The sequence below is a fragment of the Xyrauchen texanus genome, chromosome 9 (assembly GCF_025860055.1).
Source record: "Xyrauchen texanus isolate HMW12.3.18 chromosome 9, RBS_HiC_50CHRs, whole genome shotgun sequence".
NCBI lineage: Eukaryota > Metazoa > Chordata > Actinopteri > Cypriniformes > Catostomidae > Xyrauchen > Xyrauchen texanus.
The window spans coordinates 2442148-2461500 of record NC_068284.1 but is presented as its reverse complement, the minus strand read 5'-3'; the positions used below and the strand labels follow the sequence as shown (position 1 = coordinate 2461500).

Below are 19353 nucleotides of genomic sequence, written 5' to 3'. Positions count from 1 at the left end.
AGAAATAAAAATAAGTATAATAAATATATAAATAAGTATTAGTAGTAATAAATATTTAGTTTATTTAGTTGGATGTTATCCAGAAGTATAGTTGATAAGACTCGGATAAATGAGCACAGTTGTTGATTTTTTCATTCTCTCTCTCTTACAGTACGCTGGAGACTGAGTGCTGGGAAAGAGAGAAGGGAGGGGCTGCTAGAGTGAGAATAGGGAGCTGTAAAGGGAGGGCTTTGAGCACGCACAGAGAAACAGAACAATACTTTTTTTCCTTGTCTCAGTTTTCCTCCTGAAGCAGAAATCATAATGTGGAAATAAGATGTTACTGAATTTGAGAGGAGACTAACTGAGAGGAGAAAAGAAATCGAATTAAAAAGATTAATAATAGAAACACAGGGAATTAGTGATCATTTCTGGAGTTATGAACAAATTAAATACAGTCAAAAATGTTAAGGTGATTTTTAATAGGGAGAGTAAAGGAGAATTAGCACCAATGTAGAAATTGTCTTGAACAGAGACCCAAAATGGATGTGACCTCTGTGGGTGGAAGTACATGAGTTTTAATATAAAAAGAATTAACAGATATAGCAATCAACCACTGTAAATAATGAGTGTTTTTTATGGAAATAAAGGAGAGAGGGATAAAAAGAGGAGAGCAAAAGGAGGGGCAGAAGTAATAGGTTTGTTTTAGTATAATATTTTTTAAGAGCTCTGTGTTTATAAAGGCCTTGTGCTTGTAAAAAGTGTGAAAGGTTCTGTGTTTGTGAGAGTATCTGTGTTTGAAAGTATGGGAAGTATGACTGAAGTGTGATTGCGTATGGAAGTGTATGTTATATGAGCCCTATAAATATCCATCCAGATAGAGAGGTTGATCCTTTGCTGCATAACTAATGAGGAATATGTATGAAATATACATAAAAGAAAATCTATTTAGACTATTTTCATCAATATAAGAGGCAGAAGAGATCTGATGATTAAAAACAAAGAGGGCACTTAATAAATATTATGATTGTAGAATGAAAACCAATGATAAAAAATATATGTGTATGTCTGTGTAAGTGTGTGTGTGTGCGTGTGTGTGTGTGTGTGTGTGTGTGTGTGTGTGTGTGTGTATGTATAAGGATAAATATAATACAGTATAAACAAACAAATAGCTTTAAAACAAAAATGTGCATGAAATCAAAAAGTTAACTCTTAGCGGACTGGACAATGTTTATTCTTGGGCTGTTCTTTTCATGTCATGAATGAAGCCTGATGTAAGATTTACTAAACTGAGAGGGAGCAGCTGTTGAATGGACATGTGTCAGATCATAACTCCTTTTATATCAAAGTGACGAGTAAGAATATTAAGATTATAAAAAAGTGATCACTTTAAAGCGATTGAATTGTATTTGGGAAATCACATTATCTGGACAAACAATAAAGCTTTGAGTCGAGTGTATTGCGCTAAACTAAAGTCAAATAAGTAATTGGATTTTAAACCAAGGTTGTATATAAGATAAGTGTTGTTATATTAAAGCAAATGGCAAAAGAGGGCCAATGATATGATGATAAAATAAATAATAAGAAAATTATATTTTGTATCTTATGCAGTTAAACCTTAAATGTGAAAACTTCACATTCATGTGTCCATTTTATGTTCTGTCTGGTCCAGTTTATGAGAGAATACTATTTTAACATTATTAAATTAAACACTAGAAAGTTGTTTTTGAATTTTCTATGATTTTAAAAATGTCTGGAGAACAATTTAAATGTGAGTGCAGCGTTATCGGTGTAAACTTGATCAACCAACAAAAGATAGGCAGAGATTTTTTATTTTTGTTAGGGACTGTCTGATGAGGGCATTGAGGATGACTTTGAGGGAAACAGGCCTCTCTTGATGTCTTCAGACAGACAGAAAGGGGCCCGACTTTAGAAAAAGATAGATAGCAGATAGATAGATATTTTATTTTTATTTTATTTATTTTTTGTTTGGTATACACAGAATAGGTCTTGGTTGATCGTGGATACACTGAGAAGCTGCATTTGAGATTAAATTAAAGGAAAATAAATTTAAGAATGATTTGGATCATTTAAACATTGGTCTTTGGGGTGGGTGAAGCCCATGGAGAAAGGTTAAGATTAAATTGAACATCATAACTTCCTCATATATGAATGTTAATAACTTCATATTTATGTGTCTATTCTGTGTTTCTTTTGTCATCATTATGTGTGTTGTTTCACTAACTCATTCTGGAACTAGTTTCTCACCATTGCAGACGGCTGAGAAAGATGATTTTATAGAAGTTACTAATGCGGCAGGAGGAAATCAGGACACAAAGAAGACTGAAAATGATGTGACTGATCTGATATATCCTCCTGCGCTCATTGCTGCTGGTAATCATTATTGATTTGCCATTTATAATGTGGATTAAAATTTCTCTGGAAAAGTTGATTTCAGTCTTATACGATCACTTTATGATTTTCCAGAATGCCATCAATGGGTTTAATGCCCGTGTCTAAATTGTTCTGAGGGTCTAAATTTAAATCCAGCAGCTAACCACTGATTTATTGATTTGAAGAGTAAATATTACAAACATATGGCAAAGTTATAGAGTTACCTATTGGATTGGTTATTTTTCATAACCAATATTTTTTCCCAAATTTTCCAGAGTGTACCCTCATAATAAAGGAAAAAAAAAAGGAGCTTAGTGTGTGCTATAAAGTGCTGATTGAGTGTCTATTTCTATTACTACTATTTTAGTTTGCCATAGTTAATACATGAAAGTGTAATTTTAGAGGTATAATAGTGATAACTGTTAAAAGATGATGAAACATTTGGATAAAAAAAAAAAATAAATAAATAATGTAAGAGTCATGAGAAATTAAAAGTACGTAGTGTATCTTCCTGAGCAATTATTTCAAAACACAAGAAAAGAGATATGTTTTTAGATACGTTTGTCTTTAAGACTTTATTCTGTTTAATCTTTTACTGTTCTGTTAGTTTAAAAACTTGATTTATATTATTTTATTAGATAGAAAGGAAGTTCCTTCACCTGAGAAAGTGTAAGAAATGGAGAAAGTAGTAATAATAAATTATTACTTAATAATAAAAAAGGGATTATAATATATTAATAATAAGATAGGTGTTGTAAATGTAAAGCTCTGCATGAACAGAAGGCTAAACATAAGTTGTATTGATTATATAGAGAATGTCGAAAAAGACATTGTGTTCTGTTTTATTAAAGATTAGAAGGTTATTTGTATGTTGTTTGAATGGACAGAAGAAAGTAAGATGAGAGTAGTTTTTGATGAGAGTAGTTTTTGTTTTTAAATGGTGTGAGATGAGAAAGTTTGAAAGCAGTTAATATAATCAGTTATTATAAATATCACTATTTTTACTGTTGAAGAATAAATTAAATGTATTATTGTGAAACAGTGTAATGCCCCACTCCTCACTCTCAGTCTAAAATTGATAAGTGTCTGCTTGAAACAGAAACACAAGAGCAGAACTTGAAGAAATATTCGTAAGTGTTTTATTTCATTTTATTTTGGTTTGATTTTATTTTTATATGTAAAATGATGTGCCTTGACAATAATGTTAGATAGAGTGATATGAAGGAGTTCAAACAGCTCTCCTCATCAATGATTAAAGATTTTATATATTCAGAGGGCAATCTAAAGTTAAGGGTTTATACTAAAGAAAACAGATTCAGTTGAAAATTCATCTGAAAGAATAAATGTAGGTTCAAAAACTATCTAGAGACTATTATTGAATTGAGGTGATGTTTTTAATTAAGCTTCCTAGAAGCGTGAGAGGCTCTGATCTGATGTTAGTCCCCACCATGATACATAGTTTTGTGTAACATTTGCTGAAGTAGCAGAAATAAAACCTGAATGGAAATTAATTATCTATAAATGAGTTCAATTTTAGCATATTTTACTTTTACTTTGGACAATTTTAATAGATTGATGAATTTTTAATAATGCTTTTTGAATTTAACCATGTTTTGAATTGTCTCCATATTTAAGCATTTGTAGATGTTCCATTGGCTGTGTCGGTTCTCTGGTGATACTCCCTGAAAAAGAAAATATCTGTTTACTGATACCAAATTATTAAGGATTGAGGACTGAGCAGCATCAAGACCAGTGGCAAGAGGTGACGACCCAATGACGGGTAAGACTTGACAATGGCATAAAAGGTTAAGCAACCAAAGCAGGGGCGTCACCGCCCTGGAGACCTGACTAAGAAGGTTTGAAAGGGGTTTAAGGAAGTGGATGAATGCTCTTAGATCAGAAGCATCAAAAGGGAGGTCTAGAAGAGACCTGCTCAAAAATTTAAAAGTTCCACTGAACCCGACTGCATTTTAATAACCACTTTACTAAAATAACTTATCACAGTGTTAAATACTAAGCATTCTGTCACTGTGTTGTCAGGGGATCATACCCTGTGTAGAGGATTATTTATAGATTGGTTTTGGGGGTAAAGTTTTGAGAACCGTTGCAGACAAAGGAGTGCTTGACTTTATATAGAAGTATTAAACAAACATGGGGAACGTTTGTATGATAATGAATTTAGACTGGAAGATGATTTATTACTTTTACTTATGCTTTAATTGAACTCATGTACATTGTAAAAGTAATGAAGAATGGAAAAGATATATGGTGGTGACTAAAGATTAAGATTGCTTGTCTTGTTTGTTTGTAACAATATAAATGGAATTAATTAAGAAATAGGGTGCAGGGTTGGCTACAATTGGTATAATAATTGAAACAACAATTTGTGAGAGGGAATAATATAATATTGTGTGTTACCATTGATTAAATAAAAAACCAGATGAAGTACTGATCAATGTAAATGGCCCAATGCAACAGAAAGACCAAACTGGGAGGAAATTGATTCCTCCAATGATATGTTATATATTTGATAATTATTTTATTGATTTAATACTCTGAATTACTCTGATATAGTCTGAAACTATGAAAAACAGCTTAGCTTGCAGGGAAAATTAATTAATGTGATACAGACATTGAGAGACCTTGGGAAACAGGAGGAAATGAAATGTATGTGATAAGTGAATGAGTAGGGAGTTTTAAGATAAGGAACACCTGTGGTAGTTTACCTCCTCTGTGGAGAATTATAGCCTTTTTGTGAATGACCATGAAAAATGTTGTGTATAGATACTAAAGGGATGGTCTAATGTTTTTAATTGGAACAAAGTCAGGCTATTCCTGGCTCTTGCCTGGAGGAGGCAGAGGACCCATGTGTTATTTAGTGCAAGAAATGAGATGCAACAAATGTGTGTGTAGCAAATGACTCTAATAAGGGAAATCATTTAATATATTAATCAAATGAATGCAGAAAGTAATGATTGTTAGTTAATATAAAACATGTAACCATATGAGGTGATTACAGTGTTCTTTATGAATATAAAATGAAATAGTCATGCTGTTGCCATCATTGAAGCAAGTTAGGACAGGATGACCCGCTGAAGGAGAGAAGGTGGAAAACAATTGCGGCCTACAATACCAATGAATAAGAAAGACATATTAATATGGATGTTATTACTGACATACTTGGGACAAGTGTTGCCCCCAATGATGGGGCCTACCAGAGAAACGTCCCAAGAAGGACCAGGATCACCAGATGAACAATTCTAAGAAAGCATACTGCAGAGTGGGTTCCCTACAATCAGCCTTGGAGATCTTGGATGGCCTTTCCAATGAAGCTGACCTAAAACGAAATACTCCAGAATGTGAATTAAGAAAGTATAGAGCACTTGATGGACTGTATTGAAGAAAATATGAATATGGACTTCCCAACGATGAATACGAGGCAAGATTCAGACAAAGAAGAGCAGCAAGCACAAAACTAAGAACCCGAGGAAGAAGAAGATCAGCAGGAACCGGCTACAGAATCTGAGGAAAGAGAAGAGGAAGTAGAAGGACAAGCGAACGTAGGGGAAGAGCACGCTGCGGCAGAAAAAGGGATTGAAGTGCCGCAGTAGGGCAGGAAAGCATAGAAAGTGAGACGGAAGTACATGTCACAGAAGAACAGGACCAAGAAGGTGAAGGAGAAAGACAAGAAGAAAGTGATCGTCCTGCTGAAACAGATTCAGAAGCAACTGAAGGAAATGAAACAGGCCAACAAGCGCAGTTGTTCGAGGAAGAGTTGTGGCACATGGAGAAAGAATGGAAGCTCAAGGAGGTATTAGTGTTGATGATGCTGTTACTAACATATTTGGGACAGGTATTGCCTCCTATATAGGGCCTACCGGACAGGCGTCAAGGAAGGCCCAGACTCTCCAGGTGAAGGACTGTCACAACGACTATGGTATGATGAATTTCCTACAATTGACATCTCAGACCTTCAATGTTATTCCCCCGAATGAGCAGAGACTAGATAACATAGCACGAGAAATCAGAAAGAAGCGAAGCCTGGATCACTAAACAAAGGTGAACCCGAAAAGCAAAGAATCTGGATAAGCAATTTGGCTAAGCAGAACAAACCGAAGAATCGGCCTCAAAAGACACCTGTCAAAATAATCACCCAAAGACTGAAAAAGCAAATAAATTTAGAAAATGATATGGAACCCATAGAGTCAGCAGGAACAGAGGAACTATTACAATATGCAAATCAAAATGACTGGTATAAATGGGCCAGATATACAGCTAAGCAAGCAAAAATGACAAACTGTGTAATGTGCTCGCCACTCCATTGAAAAAATTTGTAGTAGTCCCAAATCAGTATGATTATAAGCATTGCGCTGAGTATTATGCCAAAAAATTGTGGTAAAACAGGGAGAACAGTGTTCTGCCCAGCAGAATGTTTGGCATTCTTGGGTCATCCGAAATATGATAAATAGTATAAGATGATAGGGTGGGGAGATGAATGCAAAAAATTAGACGTATGTGTGGATAATGAGAAAAAAGAAAGCCCATTATCATATAAAATAAATCGTCAACTGGAGTATAAATGCTTTAACAAAACTAAAGGAAAAACGAATGTAGGACAATTTAAGGGCAATTGTGCAGTAATATGGCATTTAGATGATGAAATGTTTTTTTTTTAATAATAATGTGATTAGGTTTAGATTTAGATTGCTGTATATACATACATACATACCAAATAATACATCCCCAGAAGGAACTTTTACCCAGGCGATGAGGAAACTGCATGACCTGAGAAAGGAAGTTAAATCTAATGTAGGGAGAGATCAGCGGTTTGGGCAATGGTTTGATGATCTTTTTGGTTCATGGAAGTTGGGGCTAATGAAAATAGGTATAATAGTAGTTATGGGACTGACCCTATTTGCATTATTGTTATGTTGTATTATACCCATTCTGAGATCAATTATGACTAGAACAGAGGCTAAGCAAATGGTAGGTACAAAATAGGTAGCATCTCAAGAAAGGAGTTAGAGGGTGTTTTGTTTGTTATTTTTGACATATTCCCCTATTATCAATGTAACCAATTACTTATTACTTATTGGTGAAGTATATCTTTAGTACACTGTATCTAACCAAATAGAAGTAGCATTTTTGATGATTATGGTTCCATATAATGTATATGTGAAGTTATTGCCAAGAGAAGACATATAAGAGCTATATTTGAAGACAGGAGCGACGAGCACCTCAGTGCTTGGCTGCAAGAGCAAATAGACTCAACTGGTGGTTTAAAAACCCGCTGTCTGCTCCAACACACCACCAGATAGCGCTCCAGGCTACCGGAATTGTCTGTGAGTTCCTCTGGCAACGAAGGATAAATATTACTATGTTACTTTTAATAGTGTTTTGTTAAAGCATATATATATATATATATATATATATATATATATCTTCTACTCAATGGATAATCAATTGTACTCTACATCACGCAAGGCTTCACATTTGCATGCACATGCTTATTACAAATGAGTTGATTTTTGTCACCCACCCCCAGGCACAGCGCTAGCTAGAGGACTGGGATCTTTTACTCCTTCCTAGGTAAGTGTGGATGGAGAGGTTTGGTCCCAAGTTCTGCAGAGTGCAGCCCCATAAAAATGGCATTGGATAGTGGACTGAGTGGCCTACTTTGGCTACATGATGGAATGGGACAGGCTGGCTTGTGTGACTGCACTCTGGTTTGAGGGAAATAGAGTGTGAGACTTTTTTAAGTCTCAGAGGTGGGAATATATAGTATATTTTTCAATATTCTAGTATGTTTCTTATATATCAAAATACTTATATGAGTTTCCTGGCCTTTGTGTGACCCAGGAGAGAGCATATGAGGTTACTAAAAGTGTTGATGCTGCAGAGGCCACAAAGAGCACCCAGCTGTAACAAAATAATGAGACTAAGGACCTTGAAGATAGACTAAAGCCAAGTTTCTACCAGTAAAAAGATATCAAAAGGCTCTGTGAGATAATGGTGGCAAATAGCATCCATTGGTTACAAAAATAACAAAGGGGCACAGAAATGAGGTAATGCCAGATAACAAACTGTATAGAAGAGGAGGTTTTGGACTAAGACAGTCAGAACGGACAGCTGGCCGGTCTCATGTTTGTTGGTGTTCAATAAACTACAACTTTGGCATCTGGAACTCAAGACTCTGAGAGTTTTCTTACAACTTAGAGAGATTCATCGTGATATTCCACGACAGTAGATGGCTAGACCTCAGCTTCTTCATTACCATCTTCTGTGTGTGGATGCACTAGAAGGGACAGTTGAAGTTCTCAGTTATGATTTGCGTTACTAAAATAATCTAAATTAAACAAATTACCGTGTTGTGATAGCTCCTGTATAAGGTCACTCTCACCTTCAGCCCTTTCTAACATACCACTCAATCTTTTTGTCTTTTTCATATTTTTTTAATGCCAATGGCATACATGTATTTTTGGGGGGATTTTATTTATTTCAACCTCAGTTCCTATAATACATCTATAATATACTGAGTACAAAAAATAGTTACACTCGGGACCTTAAGGACAAAAATGTCCTCTTTGAACCCATTAAAATCTTTAATTCTATTATATTATTCTATAAAAGGATTAATGGAAAGGAGGAGGCGAGAACCGGCTTGACAATATAAATAATAGTTTAATATAAATCTGAAACAAAAAGACAAATACTCAAAGGTGTCGGACAGCTGTCCGTAAATCTCTCTCTCTGTTGCACTGTAGTTCCAGTCTGCCTTTATCCCTCTCTGAGTATTGATTAGCCTGATTAGGGGCCGGGTGTGCGGAATCACGACCCGGCCCCGCTCTCCGCCCTGTCACATTCCTTCCTCATTCTCTCAGGCCAGGGAGCCACCGGCATGACATACACCCCCTTCCGCACCATCTGTCGGCAGGTCAACCCCATCTACCTGGAAGAGGGAGGGGACAAGGGGAGGGAAAAAAAACATTTGGCACCTACACACCGTAACGGCAATGGTGCCAAATTAACAAAACATTTTAAAAAAGAGAGGGAAAGACCAACACGGAGCGGCAGTGGAAGAGAGAGGAGAGAGAGAGAGAAAAAAAACACTCACTCGCCGGTTCTCTGATACACCATAGCTTGGTCCTCAGCCACACCTCCACCCTCTAATGGATGACAGCTAAGCCTCCCTGGATGAATTGGAGGCAGACCTCCAGCCCCTGGTGGACATAACGCCACGACCTGACCAGCGGTAACCGTTCCAGGCGGTTGTTTAGGAGCCCTTCCTTCGAGGCGGCCGGGCTCCTCCGTCCTCCGGCAAATGGCAGTGGCTTCTCCATTGGGGTGGATGGTAGTGGCGAGGACTACACGCCTACTACTACGCCGCATCCCTCCTCCTTCCCAGATTTCAGCACCAGTGTATAGGGATTAATGGAAAGGAGGAAGCGAGAACCGGCTTGACAATATTAAATAATAGTATAATATAAACAACTGAAACAAAAAAGCTTCAAAGCTCATTTATTTTTGTACCAAGCATGTTTATATGTGTCAGTGTGTGAGTGTTTAGATTTGTAGTTGTAGATTATCACAATAAAGCCTTGTCTTAGTTCAAAGAGAAGTTGACTGTGGTTCCAGATCATAACTATTAGTCACAAAAACTACCTGACCCTTGCTACTGTGCTAATAAATAGTGTTTTCACTATATTTGAGGTATTATTGTCGATGGCTAATGAGAGTAATATCCCTCTCTACCTACCCCTAAACCTAGCCCAAACTGTTTCTTAATGATATAAAGATAAATTGAATCACAATAATTTATTCAGAAAAATGGCAAAAGCCAGTACAAAAGTAGTCCAAATGACAATTACATGTAAGAGGTGATGAGAATTTGACATCATTGATGTAAATCCTGTGTTGTAATGCTTCTTGAGGTGGCAATTTTAAAATCAGTTTGGGAGTTGACCGTTAAGACAGCTGTGGCTGATGGAGATGAATAAAAGGCTTGACTGTGGGTCTATTCCTCACACAGAACTATCTGAAGACATTAATTATAGTGCATGAATAAAATCTCATTGATTATAAATGCAATAAAACTAACAAATGCAATCCATGGAATTCTATATTCATGTTTGCAATAAAGATAAAATAATAATTAATATGAAATAATAATGTTATATTATTTTTGTATTTATTGTATATTGTAGTCTTATTGTTTCATTGATATTTTTTGGTGTCAACAAACATGATCACACAGTAACTTCAAAATGTTTTTAATCGAAAGGATACACAGATTTGGTGCTTGTCTGCCAAATCCCAGAGAAGTACACCATGCAGTAAATGATATCACATCCTTTTTGATCTTCAGCTGGTGAGAAATTTGCCAAGTAAAATATTGCTGTTTTTGGGTCTCAGTACTGTCAATGGGGTCGCACACCAGAAGTGGATGGCGTGGCGGGTTCTAAAATTCAAAACAGTTATTTTCTGTTAATGTATGCACACCACTGCCGACAGACGCCGAGTGGCCCACCTACAACTCTGGAGGCTGCTCAAATTTCTGCCAAACCATGGAGAGCAACTCCAATATTTTCCATTAAATTAGACCCAAATCTTTATCAATGGACATATATTATATACTCTAGCCTTGTTCATTCTTTAAAAAGGGAAAACTATGCAAACTTTTGTGTGTATTGTCTGACACGTGAGCCACATTGACGCATCCCGTGTTTGATACCTGTGCCGTGCCCTAGCCGCGCCGTGGCGCCTCTCGTCCGGTGTGCGACCGCCTTTAGGTTTTGGGTTAGGAGTATATGAATGGGTTGGGGGCAAGGTTATTATCATTAACTAAAAAAAAATTAAAAATTTAACTAAATACTAAAATACAATTTCATGACTAAAAAATAAATACATTAATTCAGTTAGGTAAACAAACCAGTAATCATCTAATTTCCCAATATTCTATTTATTCTTCAATAATAATTGTAAAAAATAAATAAATAGGATTGTTGATAGACAACATTGGGAATTCATAAAGTAAATCAATTCATTAAGTAATTTTTCTTTTATTCTAAAAATGAAAAAAAATAAATAAATAATAATAATTAATTTAGAGGTAGGATTAGGTTTTAGGTTAATCTGTAGCCAATATAATTAACTTGAAAAAAAAAGTCTATGGTATTTAAGACCATGTAAACGTGAGGATTCCATTGTTTTGACCAACTAGGCCTACACAGAACAAAATGAAACAATTATAATCTAAAAATAGCTAAACGCATTAATTGTGTTAAAAAAATTAAACAAACTAACTAGGAACAAAACCGAAAAACTAAAAAGCCTTTCAACACACGTTATTTGCTGCGCTCTATATTGAGGACTCTTATTTTGAAATCATTTATCTTGACCAGTTGTTCTGCCATCTAGTGGTTCTTTCATTTTGTTTAGTTCTAGCAGGAAGTAAGATGCAGACCACACAGCTTAATTTCTGTGCATCAAAAATTATATTTCACGCCTTTCCAGAGATACTCCGTCTGTAAGTAATATATAGTTAATATTTTTTACATAAGGCACAATTATATTCACAAGAACATGAATATTAGTATTGTAAAAGTTGTTTTGTTAAGAAAAATGCATGGGTAATCTTCCTGCTAATTATGTCTTATTTGAGCATAAAGCTGCTAATGCATGTAGATTGATAAGTATATTTCGTTTTGTTCTGTATTCAAATGGATATTTGTTGCTTATAGGCAACAAAAAAAGCAAATAATGAAAACATTTAAAAATAAATAAAATAAGCCTACAACATCTCCTATTTACATCCACACAGCAATCACAATTAACACCTTCAGTGAAGCCCCTCCCACTGCAATTCACTTATTGAATATTTCCATCATCCTACAGGTAAAGAAAGAGGAATAAGGTGGAATATAAAGAGTCAAGTGTAACAGCTGATATTGACAAAATATTGCAGAAATGAAGTGTATTAAAGAGGAGAAAGAAGACTTGAGTTATCCAGAGACATGGATAATAAAACGTGAAGATACAGAGGAACAAAGAGGTTGGTGCACATTCTTCCATTGTCAATTCTTCATAATGACTGTTGAGGAACATTCATTTAACTCATTTTCAATCAGTTCTCTATATCTGGCAGCTATATTTATAGAATCATAGAAACAGTCATATAACAGTTGATCGAACAAACAAAACCAGAATCTACCAGATTTTATGATTTTAACAAGAGCATGACAGAACAAACCTTAGCCTGAATTAAAATTATCACATTAATTAGAGGTTCAATCGTATACGTTGTTTCACATTTATCACTGTTTATTTTAGACTTGTTGCAAGTGAAAGAGGAAAGTCAAGAACTGAATGACGTGGAGGAGAATCATCAGTATGATAAATCTGATAATTTAATAACTGGTGAAGAATCGATTGGTTGCCCACAGAGAGAAAACTATTTCACACAGAAAAGAACTCGAAGAACAAGAGCCAAAACAATATTAACTTGTCCTCAATGTGGAAAGAGTTTCACACAAAAAGGAGATCTTGAAAGGCACCTGAGAATTCACACGGGAGAGAAGACTTTCTCCTGCACTGAGTGTGGAAAGAGTTTCACTCAAAAAATACACCTTAAGAGGCACCTGAGTCTTCACTCCGGAGAGAAGCCTTTCGCATGCATTCAGTGTGGAAACAATTACACAGAGAAAGGACAGCTTGAGATTCACATGAGAATTCACACTGGAGAGAAACCATTTACCTGTCATCAATGTGGAAAGAGTTTTACACAAAAAGGAAGCCTGAAGTGTCACATTAGAATTCACACTGGAGAGAAGCCTTTCATGTGCCATCAGTGCGGAAAGAGTTTCACACAAGCAAGCCACCTCACGGTTCATCAACAATATCATTCTGGATTAAAACCATTTAACTGTGATCAGTGTGGTAAAAACTTTATGTGGGAATCACATCTAAAGGTACACCTGACAGCTCATGCAAATGAGAAGCCTTATGTTTGTTCCTTTTGTGGAAAGAGTTTCATTACATCAGGACACCTGAAAACACATGAGAGAGTGCATACCGGAGAGAAGCCATACCACTGCACTTCATGTGGGAAGAGTTTTGCTCAGTCAGGTGGTCTACAGAAGCATTTAAAAAGGCATTGTTCAAAGTTGTTCTTGTGAGCAAAGTTCATCTTCAGGGTCAACACTTACACTGGCAGCCAAAAGTTTGGAATAATGTACCGATTTTGCTCTTGTGGAAAGAAATTGGTACTTTTATTCACCAAGATGGCATTAAACTGATCACAATGTACAGTCAGGACATTAATAATGTGAAAAATTATAATTAGAATTATTTTTTTCAGAACTTCTTAAACTACTTAAAAAGAGTAGTTTACCACATGCATCAATGACAACTTTGCAGATCTTTGGCAAAAGGACAGGAGGAGGGCTTCTACGACTTGGTTCATAATAAACTACAACCAATAACTGTAATTAAGTAGACGTGCATATTTTCAGAATTTACCAGGTATTCCAACTTCCTTGCTCACTTTCGTCCAAGCGATGTCTTTTTTCGTCCAGTCTCTGTACATGTATGTCATTGTGCCATACAATTCCGTGTGCTCACGCACTGCTAAAAAAAATGTAAATAAATGTTTCCAGATTTCTTTTGCTACTATGTCAGTGACATCCGGACAATCTCAATGCTGATAGGCTTTCGTGACAATGCGTCATGTGGATTTGAAGCGATTTCGCCTGTTCGAGTCACACCATTCACTTGATTCGTGCCGCTCGAAATGCTCACTTCACAATGTATATGAACGCACCATTAGAGCCAGTTGTCCTTTGTCTTTGAAGACTGTAGTGACACCTTTGTATGAAATCTTCAGTTTTTCTGCAATTTCAAGCATTGTATATCCTTCATTCCTCAAAACAATGATTGACTGATGAGTTTTTAAAGAAATCTGTTTCTTTTTTCCAATCTATTACATACTGTGGCAACTCAAAAACAAACTCAGACACAATGTTAAGCTTCATTATGAACCAAATTGTTTCAACTGTGTTTGATATAATGGCAAGTGATTTTCTAGTACGATTAGCATGATTACTCAAGGATAAGGTGTTGGATTGATGGCTGCTGGGAATGGGGCCTGTCTGGATTTGATCAATAATTACTTTTTTCAGATAGTGATGGTGATGTTTGTTTACATCAGTAATGTCCTGACTATACTTTGTGATCAGTTGAATTAGGGCTGGGATAAACGATTATTTTTTAAACGATTAATCTAGCGATTATTTTTTCGATGCATCGATTAATCTAACGATTCATTTTCCAGTCCGATTCGATTCGATTAATCGACTTGTGACAACACCGTTAATACCGGTTTCATCGGGGGTGGGGGTGTATAAAATGTAAAAAAAAAAAAAACATTTGCCGGGAGTTTGATTGACTGGCGATCTGATCAATCAATCATGATACGCCATTTTTGTCCGACAAAGTAGTCAGGAGAGAGAAGATTAGCGTCGGTGGATTTGAATAATGGATTGTAGGCTACTGTACTGACGTCTTTCCGCGGTTAAAACAACAGTCCTTCTGATGTAGGCTACATTCATGTTTAGCCTATTTGATGCTATAAATTAACCAAGGAAAAGATGATCGGTTCACGAGCAGCTTTAACTGAGGCAATCTGTCACGACACATTAAAGAGCCACAAAATAGTAGGCCTATTTATGGTTTAATTTTGTTTGAATGACCAAATTTGAAAGTTGAGACTTTATTAAATGTTACCTGCTTGGTCCTGTCTGTCAGCGCGTTGTCAGTGTCCTCTATGTATTTTTCACGACATTCATAGCTATAAGCGCATTATTAATAGCTATAAGCGAAAACTTTAGGTGTCGACAACGTATTATATATAGCCTACTCCAACATCGAGTGCAAAGTGGGGAGTTGAAAAAAACTTACGGTGCTCTGTCATCTGCGGCTGCTCCCGGGTGGCGCTAGAATGGAAGGCCATCTCCATTTTGGAGACGACATATCACGGAATTGTTTCCTTTTAAATTAAATAATTCCCATACTTTAGAGGAACGAGTGCATGCCGCCTTGCACTTCTATAGTCTGAGGATCCACTCGTGTTGGCGCCGGCGCCGGCGCCGCCATCTTTGTTTTGGGTCTGACAATTCGACGCGCATATTTTGCGTCGACGTCATCCCAGCCCTAGTGCTGGTACATTGCCGTGGTGCTAGAATGGAAGGCCATCTCCATTTTGCAAAGACGACATATCACATAATTTTTTCCTTTTAAATTAAAGAATTCCCATACTTTAGATGAACGAGTGCGTGCCGCCTTGCACTTCTGGTAGTCTGAGGAGCCACTCGTTTTGCTTCTACTCTCCGGCGCCGCCATCTTTGTTTTGGTCTGACGAATCGACGCGCATATTTTGCGTCGACGTATTTTTTGCGTCGACGTCATCGATTACGTCGACGCGTCGTCCCAGCCCTAAGTTGAATGTCTCTTTTGTGAATTAAAGTACCTAATTTCCATCTGAAACAGCAAAATCTGTACATTATTCCAGACTTTTGGCTGCCAGTGTAATTAAAGCATCATTACACTATTGTAATGTAACACAACTTCAGTCAGATCACTAGATCTGCTTGCTGTAGTTAAAAATAATCAAACCAATAAAATAACATAAAGACACATTAGATATGGACAGAAAAATGCCATTAAATGCATATAAATGATAGGGCTGGAAGATTGTGAGTTCTCGCCGTCAGTCATCTGGGAGCACGTTGTAAGAACGATGTTGTCTATGAAAACGCTGCATAGGATCTAAGACTATCTCAGAGTGCGTATGCAAATAATGTTAATTGTCATGTGTGTCATAAATCAGTACAGTAAGTTTTCTTGAATTTGTATGTTTCAACAATTATCATTATGATAATAGTAATGGCCTCTGGTAATATATATTTTATATTCTAAAATAACAATTAGTTTGATAAATTATATATTGTATATATTTATTTTTTGAATACAAATGGACTTAATACAGCCTTATGGGTTCCTTTGCGCCAACTAGTCGCCTAGCTCAGACAAGGCACTGACTGGTCGATTAGTAGTTTTAAATTGGTGGTTTTGCACATTCCTACCTTTTACCTGCAAATGATATATTACAGAGTGTAAACATTGGTCATTTCAGACACAAGGTTTTTTTTTTTTTTTTTTTTTTTACTTTTTAATAAGTTAAAACATCAACAATAAATATCGAATCGGCTTGGACATATCATTGTAATATCGAATTGGGGGTCTGTGGCAATTCCCAGCCTTAAAAAATGACCTTGTACAAAATTACCTATAGGCATTTCATTAAATATCGAGAATTTGGTTATTGATCGGCATAATATTTTATCAATACATTTTTTAACCATCGATATATTAACAGCCAACGTTTTAATTAGAAACGTAATTTGTGTGCTTTCAATTCACTGCCAGTTTCATTCCATTCGATATAAGTCTGACATAATAGCTTTGGGAAGCCACAATGGGCGACATAACATTTACTGACTATGGTCGCAATGTGGAAAAGGCAACACACACACATATTACGAGCTGATGGCAGTCAAAAGTTCCGAAGGTTGTTGAACTTTAGAATTAACAAATTGTTATTGATGAGTTTGCAGGTAAGTGTATGAAACTGAACGATTATAAAAGGTGACGTTTATTATGCATTTTTCCTGTATGTAGCATTGAATAGATCTTTCATTCAAGCTGTCAAACCACAAAAAGACATACTTGCTACTGAAAACAGATTGTGCAGGCTATATGAAAAATACTTATATATCATCCAGTTATGACTAGAGTAAATAATCTATGTCCTTAGATAATGATGTGGGTCGAAGTTAATGGAAAACTCTGCATGTTGAGCGCTGTGGCACTGTAGAATATTAAACAGCTTCTTAAAACATGATATGAAACAATTATCTTCTTTACAATTTCTTACAAACAGTTCTAGTACTTGAAGAGAAACAGATGTATCTCACTGAACAAGAGAGTATCATGAAAGTGGAATTTTGTTTTAATTAACTTACTAGCTATTACCTGTGTCAACAACCAGTAAAAAGAGCCTTTCTTCAGCAGAGAACTGCATCACTACTGCTATCAGCATGACCTGGAAAACATATCTAACTATAAGAGATTCTTCCTGAAAGTATAGTTTGAACTTTTGCATGTGTCTTGGAGAAAATAATAGACTGGAATTTTGATTGATGTCACAATTTTGCAATGATAAAATGTGAAGAAGAAAAAAACGATTGGAAAGACAAAGCAAAATAACACAATACTCTCTAATCTTGTCACTGTTACAATATTGTTTAGCCAAAAGATAGTGCTTTTTAGTTATTGTAAGGGGGAGCTGCAGTTATACAGCTAGAGAGGCGGTTTTATAAACATGGCTACATGAGTTTAAGTATTACATCATTCAACACAATGCCAGCAGAAAACCTTCCCATAAAGCAATGATGTTTGAAATGTAAAGATGTGCAAATCACATCCTGTATCATTGAAGTCAACACAAATTGCAGTGTTACAAAACTTAAAGAATGTGTGTGAGCAGAGAGCATGATGAGTGATTTGTTTTAAGATGAATCTCAGACTCTTTTTAAGTACAGAAGTAAACATGTTAGTTACAATATAAAGTGCAAGAGAGACAAATGTTCAGCAGAAAGGTGATGCAAATATACACAAGTGTATTTGCTTTGTTGTATTATTGATGATTTATTGGTGTCAAATTGAGGTAGTAGTCCACTTTGAATAGAGCTTTTAATAGTAGCTACTAATGTGGTTGTCTTCTCTCTGATTCTAACAGCAAAAACTTTTGTTCACTTAAGTCAAACCTCTGCTGATTATCCTTCAGGGCTTGTTTTATTAATGCAGTGGTGGAGCCAGGATTGTTATACAGGGACAACCAATCAATCATTCTGGGACGGCACTTAAAAAATCATTTATACAAATGCAAAAACCTTAAAACTGTGCTGCTTTAGGTGCCAGTCATCTATAATTAATTGTACTTGTTTGCAATTAAAGGAATATTCCACCCAGAAATTAATATTCTGTCATTTATTCCCACTCGCATGTTCTTACTAGCCCATTTATAACATGTAATACAAAATGATATGCATAATGTTAGCCTCTGTGACCATTCATTTTCATTGTAGGGAGGAAAAAAAATGCAATGAAAGTGTTTATTTGTAAGCCACTGGGTTGAACTGGATATTTATCCCATTCTACATCAGAAGCGGGTTTGGTTATTAGCAATAATTAATAATGATCAAAGATACCTTTAAAATGCATAGGAGCATGTAGCACCTCCGACTCACATGATGGGGTTTGAGAGGCCAATTGTGTTGCAGGGTTTGCTACCCACTACCAGATGGTTTGGATGGCCGGGCCTTGCTTCTGCATGGTGATCAGATCTGCATCGCAGGGTCTCGGTCCCAGGTGAATCTCTCGAGAAGAACAGCTGGAAATCATGAAAGAGTTTACGAAGTGTGTTTCTCGGATCCTCTTTTGTTAAAGCATCTGCTTTGGAAAGCTCCACATTGACCTCGGCCTCATAACTAACGTAGGGTTCCTCTGGTGAGAAACCGGTTCTGTCATCACCAGGGGTTCTATCATCACCAGGGGTTCTATCATCACCAGGGGTTCTATCATCACCAGGGGTTCTATCTCCGGGTTGAGTCACAAGGGAGTATACGACCATGTCACCTCTAGTGCCCAGGGTAGCATCGCAGATTGGTTTGCCTTGTAGTGCTTTGTGGTGGGCCACCGTATCATTTTGGTCAAAAAAGTGGACAGGATTGCCGTCCCTGGCTAGTGATGGAGGTAATTCGCCTATCACTGGCAGTGTCCTTTCAAAATCATGAAACCAGTTATCGTCCAACATCCCTAGCTGGCGCCATGCCGTCACCTGAATCTGGACGTGCATCAGTTTCT

At 36.4% G+C, this 19353-nt stretch overlaps 1 protein-coding gene across 2 annotated transcripts in view; it reads left to right on the top strand.

Annotated features, from left to right (window-relative positions):
• The first annotated feature begins 11818 nt into the window (after window positions 1-11818).
• Window positions 11819-19353, top strand: part of LOC127648804 (gastrula zinc finger protein XlCGF8.2DB-like) — a 399553-nt gene continuing 392018 nt past the window's right edge. Inside the window, exons 1-3 of one of the 2 annotated variants that reach the window (XM_052133569.1) lie at window positions 11819-11899; window positions 12268-12424; window positions 12703-18452. In XM_052133569.1, coding sequence (XP_051989529.1) covers window positions 12340-12424; window positions 12703-13547 — 930 coding nt within the window. In that variant the 5' untranslated portion in view covers window positions 11819-11899; window positions 12268-12339 and the 3' untranslated portion in view covers window positions 13548-18452. Of the gene's footprint in view, window positions 11900-12267; window positions 12425-12702; window positions 18453-19353 lie in introns of those variants that run through there. The other variant, XM_052133568.1, reaches the window with a different exon arrangement.